At 46.7% G+C, this 20,430-nt stretch overlaps 1 protein-coding gene across 7 annotated transcripts in view; it reads right to left on the bottom strand.

Moving 5' to 3' along the window:
- Positions 1-20,430, bottom strand: part of PDE4D (phosphodiesterase 4D) — a 925,196-nt gene that overhangs the window by 222,641 nt on the left and 682,125 nt on the right. The window contains exon 1 of one of the 7 annotated variants that reach the window (XM_083153340.1): positions 17,923-18,096. The exons of the other annotated variants lie outside the window; for them this stretch is intronic. Within the exon in view, the coding sequence (XP_083009466.1) occupies positions 17,923-17,987 (65 nt within the window). The 5' untranslated portion in view covers positions 17,988-18,096. Of the gene's footprint in view, positions 1-17,922; positions 18,097-20,430 lie in introns of those variants that run through there. 7 annotated transcript variants of the gene reach the window in all.

Below are 20,430 nucleotides of genomic sequence, written 5' to 3'. Positions count from 1 at the left end.
CTGCATACACTGTAGTTAATTCACACACTTGCGGCACATCTTCATGCACGCAGCATATGACACTAGTGGTATGAGATCCTATTCATCTTTTATCAGCTTGTACTTTAGAATTAAAGTGCTTGTGGTTAGTAACTTGGAATAAAAACGGGTTGAATGTTTGAATGGTATTAAATGATTTTTAAAACGGTTTTCACCTGCAATGTGAAAGGTCTCAAGGCTCAGACCCGTTTTAAAGTCCCATTTAAGAATACCGTGTCATTACCCATTTCTACAATGTGAAAGCAGTATAACACGACTCCTTCCATCACGTCCTAAAACCTCTGCTGCTGGACTTCCTCCTGCTGTCATTTATGATTGCAGTCACCTGTGCTGAAATGAAGAATTGATTAGGAGCACAGGTGACTGCAATCATACATCATGGACCTTATTCTGGTCCACACGCAATGCTGCAAATTTAGCAGCGTTGCGTGTGGACCAAACGCTGCTTGCAGTGCCGGCACCCACCCCACTTCTTTACTTTTACCTGACCTGCGAGCGCCCTGTGCGGGAAGCAGGCAGGCAGCTGGCATCCGCTGTCGTCAGCTGCCTGCCTCCCACACCCGCGGCATCGGGATATTACCATGGGAACGCACGGGGGACCGAATCCATCTGAGTAACCCCCTATGTGGGCAGTCCAGGACCTGTAGTCATATTGGGGAGTCTGCATCCTGCATATTGTACTGAGCCTGTTCGTTATTTATACTGCCCACAGCCCTACAACACCCGCTAGGTCACATCCTTATCTGCCAGGAACCACACGTAGCAGCAGCTCTGCTTTTATTTATGTGTAAGAACACAATATTACCTGCTCATGGATATGTGGAAAAATGGCAAATATGTAAGAAATGGGCCCTCCCTAGGCAACATTATGATGACAAGCATCGACAGCTCTGGTTGGCTCCCAGAGAGCATGTGACTAAATGCCAGGTTAGTATGGAGTAAGATGAAGCAGATGATTTACACATAGAATACCACACTTGCATGGTTCGCTGGCTGGTTAATCCACACAGAGTCATCCATCTCCTCAGTGTCAGGCTGAGCCATTCACTGCATTACTCCTCTGAAGTCTGGATACAGTACAGGGGTCTGCTGACAGAAATGCTTCCAAAGCTTCAGTACACATAGGGCCTTATTCTAGTTCACTCTTTCTGACAAAATCCTTCTTAGATGGACAAAACCATGTGCACTGCAGGGGGGCAGATGTAAAATGTGCAGAGAGAATTAGATTTGGGTGAGTTATTTTGTTTCTGTGCAGGGTAAATACTGACTGCTTTATTTTTACACTGCAATATAGATCTCACTTTGAAGTAAAACCCCACCCAAATCTAACTCTCTCTGCACAAGTAACATCTGCCCCACCTGCAGTGCACATGGTTTTGTCCATCTAAGAAGGCTTTCGTCAGAAAGAGTGAACTAGAATAAGGCCCATACTGCAGTGATGATTACCGTGTCATTACCCATCACTACTTGACTTGATGTGAAGCATGCATGTAACTGGCACATACAGCAACTGTTTGCTGAATCAATATTCAGGGGCAGACGCATTAAGCCCGGTGAAGTGATAAAGTGTCCAGTGATAACGCAGCAGCCAACCAGCTCGTAACTGTCATTTTTCAGACCCAATCTGTTACTTGACAGTTGGGAGCTGGTTGGGAGCTTTATCACATCAACTGCCCCTCTCTCTTGTATCTTATGTCAATAGCAGCTAGTGACTTCAGTGAGGTGTAGGGAACAAGACAAGGAAGGTTAAAAAAAAAGGGGGCTCTGTGTGCAACCTCAATGCGGGTCAATTCTATTCACAACTCACCATTGAATGATTTTTAGTGTGTGCAGTCTGTTCATAACTCAGGACCTGCTCAGCCTGCGCGATAGAAACAGGCTGATCAAAGCCAGAGCTGACATCACACGACTTCCCTGAAAAAGTCTGGGCACGCCTACGTTTTCCCTGACACCTACCACCCCCCCAAAATGCTGGCTTCCCGTCAATCAACTTGCGCACAGCTAGTGATGAAAAAAACGCTGGATGTTATTGCTGGCTGGCGATAATAAGCATTTGCAGCCCAGCGATCCGGTATGAATAACCCCTAATGTCCTCTAATCACTCCTCTACCATCCTTGGATATAGGATAGCCATTATGTCAGGACAGAAAATCTAATGGTGCAATAAGGGGCACCATAACAAAATATCTGTCTTATACCCCTTTCAGACATACGACAAAAAACCCGGGATTTTTCACGTGCACAATCCTGGGACTAGGGTATGTCTGAAAGGCTCTACCCGGGATTTTAGTCCTCTAAAATCCCGGGTCCTGCGTACCTGCAATGGACCCGGGATATTTAAAATGGACCCGGCTCTAAAATCCTGGGTAGTATGTCTGAAAGGGGTATTATTGTCCGATACTGATAACAGATTGGCCCTTTATGACTATATACTGTATGGGGTGCCGGATGGGTTCCCGACAGTCGGGATCCCGACAGTCATTTACTCGACGTCAGGATCCCGACTGTCAAAATGCTCACAGCCGGGTGCCCGACGGCCGCCCACTATTTTCCGTCGTGGGAGTCCACGACCCCCATAGAGGGAGAATAGAATAGGTGGCTCGCATAGCGAGCGCAGCGAGCCCACAAGGGGCATTTTTGCGCCTGCCATGCTGTCTAATGACTGTCGGGATCCCGACTGTCGGAGTCCTATACCACACCCACTGTATGTGTCTGTGTGTAATATGTGTGTGTGTGTGAAAATAAATAATAATTGTAATGTTACCAGCGGCACAGAGAATTTAAGCACTTATTTAGTAAGATTACTGGAGGTTGCGTGTACATGTGTATGTGTGTTGTGGGGATACTGATGTGAGGAACAGATACAGCACCAGATGCACTTAGCTTTAAAAGTGATAAAATGGAGACAGATAAACAACCCACCAATCAGCTACTGCCTCACATTTTTTCAAACACAGTCTGTGACATGGCAGGTAGGAGCTGATTGGCTGGTTGTATATCACTCTCCAATTTAGCCCTTTTGAAGCGTAGTGCATCTGGTAAATAGTAAAAATGACGAGAACAGCAAGAAACATAAGGCTTTAGTAAAACTGTAATAGGAACATTGTTACAGTATGTTCAACATTCAAACAATTTTCCAATTTGTCCAATCCATATGCTGGAGGCATTCCAAACATCTGTTCTGTATGCAACACTGGAATAACCGGTCACCAGTATAAATGTCATATAACATTATATAACAAATCTTCCCAGTGACACATAAAACGTTTATTTTTTTCCCGTTGCCTTTGTGTTGCTAATTGCTGCCCGCCGCAGAGGGGAGCATCACTGCGCTCAGTATATTGTACTGTAGTTTGAATATTTACTCCCTGATGTATAAGGGAACCATCGTTCTCTGCGGAGTGTCACCAAAGACATCTTTAAGAATAGCATTTTTGGACGCTTTGTCCTGGGGACTAATGGCTGTGGGATTTCAAGAACTCCCAACGTCTGCATTTTCTGTTGGGACACAGCTAATATGTGTAAATGATAATTGCGTATGAAATCGCATCCAGTATGGACAGCAGCCATTCAGACCAAAGCCTGGAAGACTCCGACCAGTGTTTGATAGGGGTTAGTTAGTTAGTTATTTTGAGCATGTAAAGGTATATTGAGGTGTCAAACCTGAGTGAGAGGGAAATTTACTAGGATGGGAGTTCTATTTCTCAAGGGATGTTGCTATGGGTAACCAATCAGATACTATCTATTGCATACCCTCCAACATGACCCATTCCAGTAGGTACAAAATGCTCTGTTCCTGGACTTCCCTGCCAGAAGCAGTTACAGAGGTTGGACTCCAGCACAGTCCAAAATTCAAAGAGGGGGTCACATCAACTGCCAGTGAGTCTAGGACAGTGGCAGTTGGTGGGGCTCCCCTATTTGAATAATGGACTGTGCTGCAGCCCCAACTCTGTAACTGCCACTGGCAGAGAAGTCCAGGAACAGAGCATTTTGTACCTAATGGAATGGGTTATGTTGGAGGGTATGCTATTATCCTCTACAGGGCGCTAAATAAATAAGAAGTAGATTCTGATTGGTTGCCCCTAGCAACAACCCATGTAAAATAAAACTCCTATCTTATTAAATTTCCCCCAAAGTGGAGAATTTGCCCTTAGCACTCTTTAAAGTGACTGATAAACTGGACTGGTTGCCATGGGCAACTTCTTCACTTTTACCTGACCTGTACAGAATGAGGAGCTGACCTGTTACAGGAGAGACTGGGAGTTGGTGACATATAGAATGTCCTATATATGCTACATTTCTTCTATACAATAACGTACAAGACTTTCTAAGCAATGGAAACATTTATACTGCATAAAATATATACATGATATAGAGGGGTGTGGTATAGGGGTCCCACAGTCATTAGCCTGACGTCGGGATCCCGAATGTCCAGACTCAGACAGCATGGTGAGCGCAACTAAGCCCCTTGCGGGCACGGTAGCTCGCTACGCTCGCCACCTATTCTATTCTCCCTCTATGGGGGTCGTGGACCCCCAAGAGGGAAAATAGCAGGAGGCCGTCAGGAAGCCAGCTGTCCGTGTTTTGACAGTCCGGATCCCGACGTCGTGTAAATGCCTGTCGGGACCCCGTCCGACACCCTTATAGAGTAGGAACACAAATATAACAATCTTTGGACTCAGTTCTTTAGAACTAAAAGACAAAGAGCTGTAACAGAGAGGCACTAGGTGGTAATTTGAACATACACTGGGAACAATAGAAGGTGCATACTTCCTTTTATATCTATATAAATATAAACTTTATATAAAAGGCTAACCACTCCTCACCTCTATGAGGTGAAGTACCGACACCGACCACTCCATAGACCAAATTACTCCTTTGCATGCTAAAGGATGTCATAACAGAAACTGAAAGCAATTTTTACAGGGACATTGATCGGTTTCAAACTTGCTGAACATGGAAAGAGGGAGCTGTGAAGACAGATAATGGAGGTAAGAGCAGAGTTGCAGACTCTGGGGGGGGGGACCATTTTATTGAAGCAGATGAGGTGGCAAAGGGAGAGGAACTATTTTCATGAAGCTGCGCTGCTGCAGCATCATGGAGAGGGGAGATGGAGGAACAATTTTAAAGCAGAGGGGAGGAAGACAAATAGTGTCTAAGAAGCAGCCAGCTGCATCTCTTATTTTACACCAGTAAGTAAAATCGGGTGTGGTATAGGGGTCCAACAGTCGGGATCCCGACAGTCAATATCCCGACTGGCCGGACCCAGACAGTATGGTGAGCGCAACTAAGCCCCTTGCGGGCTCGCTCGCCACGCTGAGGACACGGTGGCTCGCTATTCTATTCTCCCTTTGTGGGTCGTGGACCTCCACAAGGTAAAAATAGCGGGTGGCCATCGGGAACCCGACTGTCTGTTTTTTCACAGTCAGGATCCTGACGTTGGGTGAATGCCTTTCGGGATCCCGACTGACGGAACCCCGTCCGGCACCCATAAAATCTCACCCGCCTTGTCGCTGCTTGTGGCCTCATGCAGGTGCTGCTGTGACGCTCCCACTCTCCTTCCTGCGCTGCGGCTACCCGAAGAGCCCCGCAGTGGCTGAAATTGATAGTACAGCGACGTACAGGGTACTTCATGATGTTGCACTTGCAGGACCCAACCCCAGGACTTTGTGAATCGCCCATGTGCGCTTTTTGCAGTCACAGTTCTCAGCGTACAGGCTGGAAAAAATGGGAGGATCCAGTCACTTTCTTTGAGACCGGGAGAATGAATGAAAAAGCTTAAGACTACCGCTAAATGCAGGAGGGTAGGCAACCCTGGGTAGGAGCAAATAAGAACTGTGGGCGGAGAGAGATACCAGTAACATGCTGACAGGACGGGCACAATGCACATACAGAGGGGCCAAGGCAGAGTTGAACTAGTTGGTTTTGTGGGTGGAGCTCTAGTACAGTACCTGCACATAGGCTCCTCCCTCTAACAAGCCAGCTATGCACATAGTTTTAGATACATGCCCTTTGGCATGCCCAACGTCACGGTGGTTCAGTATGATCGCTTTGCCACTGTCCAGTCCATATTTCCAGCTACACCTCTAGAAAGACAGAACAGGAGAGGATACGCAAAGATGCGCATGTGCTGTATGCTAATTTTATATCATTGAAGAGATCCCCACGACTTTAGAATCAGACCCAGAAGTGAGGATCCGGCCCTCTCTACTGTATATCACCCCTTCCATACAGGGAGATCACACAGATGTAAAAGTGTGCAGATGCGAGATTCACAACAAGGCTGTGCCGCCCCGACACATCCTACAATGCCAATACCACTCTGTCTTTTGATGTACTCCTTCAATACAACTAGTACTGTATATATTTTGCCATGTTGTGTGGCCGTATTGAAAACATTCTCCCTGGCTCCTTGTGGATACCAGCGCTCTGCTCAGTGGCGCAACTTTGTCTCAGTTGCCCCTCAGAGGCAAGTTAAATATTGTTGCCCCACAAATATCACAAACAGTAAGGTGTCTGTCTCCAGCAAGACAGATTATGGGTGACTCCCCCTCCTCAAAGGTGATGTAAGGAGGGGGAGTCAGCCACAGAAGCGATATCTATGGCTTTCAATTGACTGATTCAAACTCACAGGGGAGGAGAGGTGCCCCCTTGGGAGCAGGAGCCCGGTGGCAGATGACTCCATTGCCTCCCAGAGATACGCCTCTGGCTCTGCTTCAGACACAGATATTAGTTTGTGAAGTATTAACGGCATGTTCTGTTATAGTTAGAATTGTCCTTTAAAGGGGATTAATTCATTACAATCAATGCTAGCAATTCTCAGCATCTTTGGTCAGAATGAGAGATCTGAAGGGCTCAGTCTGTGAATATAGTCAGACACCAAAGTCTGGGACACACGTTGAGAAGCTGCTGTTTCATGCAGTTCCAATGTCCTCATATGGTGTAAGGCCTGCGGATGCCGTCGTGTTTACACATCCTATGACAGCTTACGTCTGCTTGGCAATGGCTGCGGCTCGGATTTGAACATTCCAATTTAGCAGCAGAAACTGGAAAGGCAACAAAGTGTACGCAAAGTCATTGCTGATTGTTTCATTGTTCTGAGAGTACAGTGTAGCCTGGGCGGCGTTCCATGTGTGTATGATGTCATAGTGCCCACATAAGGAATACGTGCCAGAGACAGCCATTGTCACACACCCTATGGCGATGGTCTGCTGGTGATACTAGTTTATTTTTCTGTTCACCTGCTTTTAAAACTTCTATATACAACATTGCTTTATGGTTCCTTATGGTTGAGTGAAGGCTTTGTACTTGCATCACCAGTCAAAGCTATTTTATGTTATTTTCATTTTCCCAATTGGGAAATAGATGATATAGAAGAACATTGCAGGAAATAAAACAACTGGTATCAGGTAAGTTAGCACAGAAGTCTTATGCTGGCCCAGGCACTGTATGCTTTAAGGCACTTAAGGCCCCCATACACTGGGCCAATTTGTCCTAAGGACAAGTCGTACCAGTTTGCCCTTAAACCCCCCCGGGAGCTCCCCAGGAGTCTCACATGCGATTTGGCACTTGATGTTTTTACATGCAATAAATCAGCGGCCTCCAATCAACGTCGGGCCAGTCATTTCAAAATATTCAGGAGCCGCATCCCGTACCGCAGCCCGGCAAAATGCTGCTACAAGCTCCAAGCCGCCACCGCTGCTCGGACGGATCCCGCTGCCCACCCCCTGCCACCACCAGCTGGCCGGATCCCACCACTAGGAGCTGCCCGCCCCACGCCAGCACACACCTAGGATCGGACCCAACACATTGCAGGTGTTAAAAAGCTCCCGCAATGTACCACTGATTGGTGTCCCGCCAGTGCGACCACAGGGTCCGGGTCCGATGCGCACGGGACCACACATGGGACCCGATGGCATATCACACCCAGACGATTTGGTCCAATTTCACGGCCCGATACATCTGAATCAGACCAAATTGGCTCAAATGCATTAAGCATCTCAGCTGAACCCCTTGGGGCAATAGAACATAACTGTACTACCAATTGTGTCATTATTTGATGCCCCAAGCGGCACGCATTTTGCCTTCACTGAAAGAGGATTCTTGGACGACAATTGCTATTAAGTCTATTACTATTAATAGTAACATAGCAAAAGTTATCCGCATGAAAGGGTTTTTCATCCTTTTTTTAAGTTAAAAGCACTGTGCCACTTGCTGTATATGTATGTCACCATTTCTTATTTTTAGTTCCATCTCCATCTCAATATGGGGATGAGAGGAGAGGTTCTGTTGGACAACAGCACATAAGGGATCATAAGATATCACCAGATAAACACAATATAACCAGGGGTGCCGAGAGAGGGGGGGAGCAGGTACAATTTACCCGGGCCCGGGCCTGTCAGGGGGGCCCTGGTTTGGACACACAGGTTTTTTTTTATTTGGTGGCAAGTACCCCCAATATTCCATTAGGTACAAAATGCTCTGTTCCTGGACTTCTCTGCCAGTGGTAGTTACAGAGGTTGGACTCCAGCACAGTCCAAAATTCAAAGAGGGGCAGTCACATCAACTGCCAGTGAGTCCAGGACAGTGATGCTTGGGGTGGCAGTATATGTGACCCCCCCTTTTTGAATATTGGATTGTGCTGCAGGCTCACATCTGTAACTGCCACTGGCAGCGAAGTCCAGGAACAGAGCATTTTGTAAATAATGGAATGGGCCATGTTGGAGGGTATGTGTAAATCCTTTGCAAAGAGCATGTAACCCCTGGCAGAGTATGTTAACCCCTGGCAGAGCATGTAAATCAGGGCAGACCGGTTAATCCCTAGCAGAGCATGTTAACCCCTTAATATGCAATGAGCATTATGGTGTGTGGCATAACGTGTAATGAGCATTATGGCATGTGGTATAATGTGTAATGGGTGTGTGACATGTGTAATAGGCATTACAGTGTAAATTTTAGTACGTGTATCCATCTTGGAAGCAGTGGGGTAACAACGGCTCTGCAGAGTGTGCGGGGAGCTCCGTCCGTGGGGGCCCCAGGAAGTTGTTGTACCGGGGCCCAGGATTTCTCTTGGCGGCCCTGAATATAACAAGTGATATGGACATGCATTCGCAAAGTGACTTCAGCTCCCTTGGTCCCACCCTGCCCCATCTATACTAAATGTTCCTCACGGGGTCCTATCTCTGCCACCGTAGAGGAGCCATTGTGGGTGGGTGCACACCATCAGCATGCTCTCCTTACTGATTTACCTGCCTACTCCTCTTAGTTCTTCGCTCTTTTTCTACCTACTACCTTATTCTTCCCTCTTCACTAACCTCAATATTTCTAACTTTGCCTGCTCTATCTGCCAGTCTCCATACCCATCCATGTTACCCAGATAATTCCCTTCCCCACTCCCTCTAACTTCCTCTCTCGCACTGTCATAGAAACATAGACCACAGTGTTTTAGATGAGGCAGTGCCAAGTACTGTACCTCATGTTCTAGCTACATTGCTTGTCTCCTCTCTGTACACCAGCCGACATATTTGTACCTCCTACCTCATTCCATTGCCAGTCATCATTTATTTGACTCTTGCCTCTCTTATTAACCCCCCCCCCCCCTTTCATTTACTGCCTTCATCGGTTGACTAATTTCATTTTTCCAGCTACAGTACTTTAACAGCCTCAGTAGTTTTAAAAAACAGCCCTTACCCCTTCCTCAATTTACCTTCCTCATTACCTTCACAGCTCTCCATTCCTGCCACCTCCATCATCACAAAGCCAGCAATGAGCCCTCATTACCACAGGCAGGAGATGACACAGTAATGTGCTATATTGCACCCACTGATAATTACACCTACTGTCCGCTGCAGACACAGCAGGGTAGTCTGATATATACATATTTGTACAGAAGGAAAACTGATGGCTGATTAAGCACAGAGGGTAAGCAAACCACTAAAGGGTTCTGGAGATGCTGTCACTTTAAGTAGCTAGTTGTTAGCTTACTTTAAGCAGTGGCCAATGGGGTGCAAGAGGGGAGGAGTCGGCAGTCCCTCCCGTCGCTATGTTTTATGTTGGGTCGCGGTAAAGAACAGCAGCTTGTTATATGTATTAGTTTTAAGTAGCTAGTGGGTGCGCTCTCCAGACATTGCTATATGTCATTAAACCCATCATCCTGGATGGGAGATGGGTTACACCACCTGCACGGGTGGGTTGCCAGTTGGAGAGTTGATCATCAGTGGCTGTTTGGTATGTGTGTGTTTATGTTACTCTTTAGTGCCGCCACCACTTTTAGTCAGAAGTAATAGTCAACTTGTCAATCAATAACTTTCGCATTAATTTAAAACGCCAACACTTGTGTCCATGTTTTCGAAGTGTCATGCATAAAAGCCACCCAATGGTGAGTTTATATGAAATATCAGGTCATGTTAGAGTAAACCACCACTGCCCTCCTGTCATGGGTAAATTATATTGAGAAATTAATTCAATCGTGATCAGTGGCGTAACTATAGCCCTGAAGACCCCGCTGTGGCTGGGAGGCGCTAAGTAAGTGTGGGTGCCGGTCTGCGGGGCTATGGTTACGCCGCCATCGCTGTCTGTGGTCGGGACTCCCGTATTACTTGTGTCTGTCTGTGCGGTGCACTGTGCCACAGTCCCGGATCTCCGTCTCCTCCTGGCTCTGTCTCCTCCTGCAGTTCTAATGAAAACCGCTCCTCACAAAATGGCTGCCCCCATAAAGCAGACATTTTTTCAAGGATGCTGGAGGAGGCGGCGGCCTCCTCTATCATCCTTAAAAACTGTCTGCTATTAGGAGGCAGCCATTTTGCGATGGTCCTTTTTCATTAGCACTGAAGGAGACGGAGCCAGGAGGAGATCTGCGCTGCAGGTCCCTCAATGCGGCGGCATGCAGAGGAGTAAGGGGGGTTGTTTAACTTTACTTGGGCGGGTGAGGGGGATGGGCGGCGATGCCAACATTGGCGGGGGCGCATATTTGCTAGTTACGCCATGACCGTGATAGTAATCATTATGACTGAGCAAACTGTCTGGAAATTAAAAGAAGTTCACTTATAATTACACAATGTAACAACTCAAATACAGTTACATACAGTATAAGGCCCTATATTATTAAGTAGGTTTCACACTGCACACTGACAGCATTACACTGGTACAGCGCTCTGCATGGGTAGAATCATAAAATGCAAATCCGTATTATTTACAGAGATTGCTTCAGCAGTATTACTAGCATGGCCATGGTGGAACTACAGACTATACATAGACTGCTTTGAAGAAGTCCAAATAAAAAAGAAAAGACATAGAATAGCACAACCATACCAAGCACTATGATTTATTAGATCTATGTAAAATACATGGTAAGTTGTACAATGTCATTTTAATTGCAAATCAAATAATGAAATTGTATAACAACGTCAGGCGCTCATGGCCTTAGACACTTGTAGTCTTGTAATAGACAGGTGAAAGCTGAGTGCGGACTGATTGGGGCATTGGGGGGGGGGGGGGTTTACAACACACTTGCACTTTTGTGAGCTCAAAGCACCAGATCAGTATGATACTCTGTACTGTACTGTGCTAACATAACTGGGCACTAAGTAGTAAGAACGTTTAGTACTGACACCATACCACTGGCACAGACTTCATGTCCTCACAAGAAAGCAACATTTACATGTAATGTACGTTCCGACATCTACCAGGAGGGAGGGCGTCCCCTGCAGTAAGTGCCTGCAAGAACGCACTGTACTGACTCTCGCCAGGGACAGGATTAGCTGGGGGCACTCACTGGATCCCTCTGGGAGACACTAAGCATTACAGGTCCCCTACAGCATCTGAAGGGAAGTAATGGGTAAATAGCTACGCTGATGTCTACAGGGACTGTGGCAACTGTATGGACCCCACCCAGCGCTGACAGAATAGTCACATCTGCCTGAACACAATGGAATGTGATTGGACAACTGTGTTGATGTAGAGTATAAATAGAACAAAGCCTGCGTGGACCAATGTACATGATGTAGACATGTAACTCACATCTTGCCGACATTCATGTCATCAGGCTGTTACAGCAGGTAGGAAGTCTGTAGGCGTGCTGCTCTGGTTTTATAGAGATGCCAGGCTGCCAGTGAGGACTTTATTAGATTGTATGGCTCATGTTGTGGCTATCGGAGTACAGTGCCATTATGATATAACTAGTAATATGGTCCTGTCATTTGCCAGGTTTCCAGTTATCTTGCCAGTCACTTTCCCCCACCACCTTATCTCTATCCCTCCTCCTCCATCTCTCTCTCATCTATGTGACGCCCCCGTCTCTCTCCTCTCTGTTCCCTTATCCCCAGAGTATAAGGGTACTGGCTCACCACCCCTCTACATCATTAAAAAATGCCAAGACACAGAAATGAGAGCAGTGAAATCAGAATGGAGCTCTATATTCTCCTGTTAGCCCCTGGGAGGGTGTCGGGATATGGAGTGCCGCCCTGAATACAGACCTCCATTCTGCTCTTATTGGTGCTGTCTGAGTATGTGTGAGCTGGGGCGGGGCCTCTCTCCTCCTGTCCCCAACAGCTGCTTTGAGGGGGTGGGGCCTCCACTAACCTCTAGTGGGCAGCTGCTAGACTGACATGGGAGGAGATATTGTATATTTATTTATTACCATTTATATAGCGCACACATATTCCACAGCGCTGTACAGAGAATATTTGAACATTCACATCAGTCCCTGCCCCAGTGGAGCTTACAATGTATATTCCCTACCACATGTACATGCACACAGACATTCTAGGGTTAATTTTGTTGGGAGCCAATTAACCTACCAGTATATTTTTGGATTGTGGGAGGAAACCGGAGTAACAGGAGGAAACCCACGCATGCATGGGGAGAATATACAAACTCTGCGCAGTTGGGGCCATGGTGGGAATGGAATCTGTGACCTCAGTGATGTGAGGTAAAAGATGATAAAAATAATTTTATATATAAAGAGCTTTTCTCCGATATGACTTACATTTGTGGATAACAGCACAGTATACAGTGATGGTGAGGTACACTACAATAGTTACACAAGAGACGTCATACTGACTTTCATCCAAGTCTATGGTACCAATCTACAGTAATGGTGGCATGTACAGTATCTCTACCATCGCTAAGACTGCGAGTTGTAGCAAAATGTGGATCTGACACCACTGTTTATAAATCCTGGCTCTCTAAGCACTATTTGGTTAACCCTGATGATTAAAGGATCATTCAAGAAACATCATTGGGTAGAGGTGACGTGACCTCCCAGGAAGGTCCATTACAAATCTCAAGTAGAATCTGTCGCTCAGTCATGCAGATGTAACAACTCTCATCACTGCCGTGCCAATCGCCATGTGCGACTCCCATGGCGATAAGAGCGATCCTGTTGCCATGCGTGTGCATCCAATTCGCTCCCGTGGCTCATAGAAACACTGAGTGGCAAAATCGCAGCGTGGTTATTCAGCGCTGCGGGTGCGAATTTGGCGTCACAAACGATGACCGTGCCTACATCTGTAGCTGCATTTCAGAACACTGAATACTTGTGTCCCCAAGAAGCCCCAGCCCCAAGGACCCCTCTGACACCCGAGGATCAGTCTGATTGCAGAACTCTCATGCGCACATTTATTTTCTGTAATAACAGTTTGTATTTAGTATAATTTATTGCTTTTCCTACAAATATTTGCTATATCCAGGCACAAAGCAATGTTGAAACAACGAGAAATATGATGACCCACTTATCCAAATAACCACATTAAAAACTTAAACTGCTATAAGCCAAAACATGTTTATAAATGTCGGCGACTGCAAACTCCCGAACCTACTTACGGTGTCATGATCTGTGCCAGAATCTATTGTACTCAAACTAAGACCGAGTGCCCGTGTCCGGCGGTGGAACAACGAGGTGACCCCTAAACATACACGTCACTAACAGTAACTTAGCCTCCGGCGCTACGACGCAGCAATGGATAAAAATAGGCCCAAAACTCTAGTGTGATGCTTTATAGTGAAATCCTAGGACATACTATAAAAAGCTTCACAATCAATAACTAGGCTCCAGAAAGTTTTACTGACATTTCTATGCACTGGAAGACTGTGGCGCTTATTCCCAAAAGATTGCCTAATTCTCGCATTATAGCCCTTATTCCGAAGACTCGCTGTGTACGTTATTTGTTATCTTATTGCTCAAGAAATTCTTCCAGCGGATCCACAGATCTATACCATGCCTATTATAAAAGGTGGAATTCTATTTTAATGCCGGGACCAATAACAGGAGTCTAAGCATGTCTTTACTTTAATGGGTTGCTACACGAAGACGCAGATGGATTAAATCAATGCGTCCATGTGACTGAAATGAACACCAAGATATTTTCTGCTGATAGACCTTTTTTTTTTTTTACACAGAGGGAGATGCAGTTTATTGCAAGACGAGGCACAATCCTCCTCGCAGATGGAATCTCATGTTTAAGTGACTTATAAGCCGCATTTAGTGGCTGCTGAACATTCTATCCCACCTTGGATAGAACCTTTGGCAAGACTATGACACATTCTATTAGGAAGTGCTGCTATTGTATCATACGCTAACCCCAATCCTTATTGTATTCATCTGGGTTCTGTTTATCACTTTTAGCAATTTCCACTCTATTTGTCTATAGAACACTATAGAATGGTACGGTGTAACGCTACTGCAGGAAAGTGTCAAGGACAATAGATGGGGCCGGTTTTATCTTTGCTGGCGAACCGCCAGCAGCATGCTGCTGGCGACCCGCCAGCAACACGGCGCTCCATCTGACTGAGACGCGCGTGCGTCCCCCACGCACGCGCGTCTCAGTATCCAGGCGGCGAGGCGGACGCAATACTGTCCGCCTCCCGCTCGAGGGGCTGGGGGGGACCCGAGGGCACTGCAGGGGGGTGCGGTCGCCGGTGTGGGCACCGGGCGACCGAGGGCAGCACCAATGGCGGCGGGGCATACAGATGGCGGCGGGGCAGGGGATGGCGATGGCGACGCCTGCCACCTGCAAAGATGAATCCCGCTACATCTGTACATATACTGGGATTTAAATGGGCACTGATGTCTTAGCAAGAAGGTTACTGACCCAGAGGTCATGTGTCATGAAGAGGGCATGAGACATGGTAAATAGGAGACAAGCTGGCACATATGGCACTATGAAAGAGGATTAATGCATCTGCAATTAGGGTTATAGACAGTGTCGTAACTAGATATTTGCAGGCCCCATAGCAAAAGTTTGTAAAGACCCCTACGTACAATCCAATGGTAAAATATTACTTTGGTAGGGAAGGTGGCCCCTCTCAGCTCCGGGCCCCATAGCAGCTGCACTCCCTGCACCTATGGCAGTTACACCTTAGGCTATAGGATAGATGCAATCATGTGTCACAAGAGCATATTCTGCATATACAGTATGTCATACTCTGGTGTTGGCTGCCCAATGAATTGTGATAAACAGCCAGCCAATCAGCTCAAACCTGTCATATTTCAAACACAGTCTGTGACATGGCAGGTAGGAGCTGATTGGCTGGCTGTTTATCACTGTCTATCTTATCACTTTTGAAGCTTAGTGCATCTGGCCCTTAACCCCCTTCCAAACAACAGAAAAAGTTCAATCAGCCTGATGAAGAGTTAATCACAATAAGACAAATCTTCCTCATGCTGAGCCCATCGCATGACTGCACACATCCCGATTACTATCTGCATGTTGTCTGACAGGCTGGCCACACCTTCGCTCAATCAGCAATTGGATAAAACTACCAAAATATACTTTATTGGTATTTTTTTTTTAATGATAACAATTATAAAAAAACACATGTACGATTTACAGTATACAGATGTCCTTCTGCTTGGTTATGTACGCTAGTTGCCTTCAGGAGCATCCTGATCCAAAAGAGACCTCCCAGGATTCAGAGAGAGCAGGGAATTCTCTCAGAGAATTGGCCTGGGCACGATGTTAAATGCGTCACCAAGCCCACCCACCTGACAAAACACACATCTCCACAATGTCGACCTCCACAATGTCCACCACATGTTCAGACTCTACATTGTGGATATCAGCGCTGTTATCTGTTGGAATTCAATAGGTGGCTATAGATAATATGTCAGTGATGACATTTTAAATGCCTAAATCTTGACTGGAAACCTTACCGACACAACCGGTTTGATTTTGCAGTGAAAATGATTGCCGCTTTTAAAAACACTGGAGATTTCTTACCATCATCCTATTCAATTTCACCCTTGTAGTGCTACATTTTAGTCATAACCCCTTCAGCAGGGCCGCCGACAGGGGGGTGCCCTGGGTACAGCTGTCCTGGGCCCCGACCTCTGGAGGGGCCCGGGCAGCTGCCCACAGCCCCCCTACCCCCGCACCCAGCGTTCCTCACCCGGCAGCCAGCCCTACCTCCCCCCCCCCCCGCACCCAGCGTCCCTCACCCGGTGGCCAGGAACGCACAATACACAGTGCAGCCTGCAGAGCACCGAGCCTAGGACACAGAGGGGCTCGGCGCTCTGCAGGCTGCACTGTGCAGTGTGCGCTCAGACCGTGGAGACTGAAGGAGCCGGAGGATGTGGCTGCGGCATGATGGTAAGTAATGGGGATGGAGTAGTGGGAGGCAGGGTGCTGGCAGGCAGAGTGCTGGCAGTGGCAGGCAGGGTGCTGGCGGGTGGGCCCGCCCCGGGGGGATCGGAGGTATGGCGCTGTGCCGCTGGGGGCCCGGACTGTAGGTCAGTCCCGGGCCCCAGCATTTCTAGTGGCGGCCCTACCCTTCAGCATTTGTTTCTAAACATAATGGGGTTATGAGTCCCTGAATATTTGTCAGTAACCCGTCGCAGGCAATGTTAGCCTGCAAGCACGCCAGAGCATCGCAGGCCTTTAAAAAATAATCTGAAGAATGGAAGTTTGTTTGGGTGTGTTATAATAGCTATACAGCAAGTAGGTATACAGTTAATAGGTCGATAGTGACAAAAGGATGGCTTGGAAAGGGTAGATAAAAGAAAAGGGCGATGTACAAAAGTTCAAAAAGGGTCAAAAGGTCATGGTTGAAATGATTGACACAGAAAAATGTCGACAAAAGTTTTGAATTTTTTGGGGGGTGTTATCATTTTGTAGATTTCATCAACAAAACTAATCATAAAACACATCCTATTGCAAAAAATGTTGACACGAAAAAAGCCCCTCGTCCAATATTTTCCACCACTACAATAATGCAAGCGAGGGAACGGAAAAAAGGTAAAATGAATATTTTATGGTCTACTTTAATCTATTCATTGAGTCCCTTCTGATGTTCCGTGGAGACGCACTGAATTCTTGATTTGATAAAAGAAGTACAGGGGGTACTGCCAGGGACAGAAGCTACGTTGTTAATCATCTGTAGATGTCTGTGGACTGTAATGCACATAAATTATAGTAATCCCACTGTCATAAGTAAAATCAGCTTTCTCTCAGTATGTGAGAGCTCTGGGCAGTAGACAGCCAAGGTACATATTTGCAGGACTATTGTGTTGTTATGGGTTCAGCACGCTGCAGAACGATAAGGTGCACTAATGACACACAGTACGACTATGCCAACATCCCTATGCAAAATAAGTGTCTACTTAGAGACTCAGAGGGAAAAGCTTTCCAGTGGATTATGCTAAAATAATGCTGTTATTATATGGACAAAAAGTATTGGTGCCTAAAATAATAATAATAATAATTTTCTGGTTTCCCATTTATCAACACAGCACTGCTAAACATTCAGGTAGCCAAAGGGTTAACTGACCAGCTTATACTTGTGTCCTGAATGAGACACGTGTCAGAAAATGTAACCGGTATAGTGTAGCAATACAAAACAGCACAATCTAGAAAGCATGGTAGCACATAAACACAGTATATACTTTACCAGAGCCCATCTGTTGTCCTGAGGGAACTGGTGGAGCGAGATCTTGGCTTGAGGATAATACTCATTATGATTTGGGAAATAAGTCAGTGTGTGAACTAACATGCAGGTCTCCCAGCAGCTAGGCAGTAATCCATGGTGTCATATTAAGCAGCAGTCCTGGGAAGACGCGGCAGGTTTAGCCCCAGAGAAGGTTACGGTGGAAGCTTCCCTTCCTATCCCTGAGTCCCATTCAGTACTGTGCTAGGAAGTGACAGACGCCTCTATACTCTGCCTTAAATTTCCAGGGGAGGAACTGCAGTTTCAATGTATTCTCCATGTAGGTCACATGAAACCTCAGTGGCTGAAGTCTTCGGAGCTCTCTGACTGTACCTCATAGGGCTGTGTAGGAAACAGAGAAGCTTCTCAAGGAAGAATCAAATTAAGGCTAAAAATCAACTGGGCATGCCAAGGAAATGTCATTCACAAGCAGTGCTCTGCCCAGTCGCAGATTACCAGTAGGAACAATGCATTTCTTGTATCCACCTACATAACATCTACCTATAAACAAGTACTTCTACTGGATATACACCCACACTGCCATGGGCACCGACCTCAGGCTGGGAGCCAGAGCAGTGATTTCCTGGGTAGTTCAGGACACACAGTCATACCCAGTGTCTGCGTATTGACAGTGATATCGTACAACAGCAATAAATATAATACTACTGTAGTACATAATCGCAATTCTGGCATATGTTCTACCGATCCCTACAAGTCACTTACTGTAATGCTGCCCATACACTTGTGAGATATTGCATGCAATCATTCGATTTCAACAACATCTGGCCGATAAATCGAATGATGGAATGGAATGGATGCATTTTTAAGGGACGTTTCGACACGATGCGCGGGCACAGATTGTCGGGTCTATAGATCTTATGTGCTACACATAATATCTATCGAATTGCAGGAGCAATCGAATGTGGTTGTTAACCTATCAAATGCAATCCGCGGGTAGGGGACGGAGGGAACACTTTGCGGTATCCAATGTGAATACCGGCGAGGTGCAGCGAATCCTGTTTAGGATTCGCTGCACATTCGCCACGTTCCGGTATTCAACGAGTCAGGGGCTCGCTGCCCCTGACCGGCGAATATGAGCTCCTGCGGCGAACGCCGCAGGGAGCCTGAGGACGGTGGCAGGCAGGGAGATGAAAGTCTCTCTGCCTGCCCCAGAGCGTATGTGAAGGGAGGTGGGCTCTCCGGGGGCCAGGCAGCACAGGCTGCCCCCGGGGGTGCCAGCAGGGGACCGGGTATATTCACTACACCCGATTGTGCATATGTAACGATCGGGCGCAGTGAATATATGAATATCTAATGAGCGGCTCGGCTCCGGCGCCCCCTGCTGGCTGCTGTGTAAAAAAATAATATTTTTTTTAAATTAAATATATATTTATGTGCTTACAGCACATGAATAAAAATAGCATGCCCCTCCTCAGAATAAAATTCCTGATTTTTTGACACCAAATGTAAAAAACAAAACACTTTATTTTCTAAAAGTTGACATTCCACTTTTCCATAAAAAGATAGCGATTGCTACTCGGTGAATCATGGCGAAAAAAACCTTCAAATGTATTCACCATGTGGTCATTGAATAGGGTGATTCACCGTTTTAGTCAAAAATTCGCCTTACAGCACAAAATCGCCATAAAAACATGGCGAATCAGGCTCATTGAATACCGCCCTATCAGTGGCGTGGGGTTTGGGGAGAGGGGGCCGGATGGACCGTTGGAGGTGTGGGAGAAGGCGGCATTGTAGCATAGCACTAGCGGGGTTCAGCAGTGGCGGCAGAAGTGTTTAAAACACTGGGTAGCCCTCTGATTGGCTGAGAGAGCTCAGCCAATCAGAGGGCTGTCTAGTGTTTTAAACACTTTTTCCGCCACTGCTGAACCCAGCCGAGACCACTCCTCTGCATTGGCCTCTCTCCCCACAATAGCCAGCATCAGCAGACTAGCACCGCCCTCCCCCCTTACACTGACGATAGCACTGCCGGCACACATTAAGACTGCTGACACATTTGCACTGCCAACACAGCCATCCACAACACTTCTTAGTTCTGACACATCTGCCAACTGCAATGCCGACACTGGTTCCCCTCTCTGAGGACACTGGCGCCACCCTCGAACTCAATACACCACCAGCACACCGCTACTGCTGACACAGCCGGCTCTCCTGCACTGCTGCCACCCCACTATGAGGGCAACGACAGGTGTATCCAACCCATACTGTATCCAATCTTCACTGTATTCAACACACACTATATCCCGCACTTTATACAACCTGCTTTATATGCGTCCCGCACTGTATTCGATCCACACTATAACCAGCACTGTATACGACGGACACTGTATCCAACCTGCACTGTAGCCGACCCACACTTTGGTGCACTGTCCATATTTAATTATGGGGGAGGGAACGTGGCACCCATTTCTGGCACAGGGCACCAAATGTCTAGATATGGCACTGGTAAAGGAT

This window comes from Crinia signifera, chromosome 1 (genome assembly GCF_055691185.1).
Source record: "Crinia signifera chromosome 1, ASM5569118v1, whole genome shotgun sequence".
Lineage (NCBI taxonomy): Eukaryota > Metazoa > Chordata > Amphibia > Anura > Myobatrachidae > Crinia > Crinia signifera.
The sequence above is the reverse complement of the archived record's forward strand: the minus strand, read 5'-3'. Positions and strand labels throughout refer to the sequence as shown.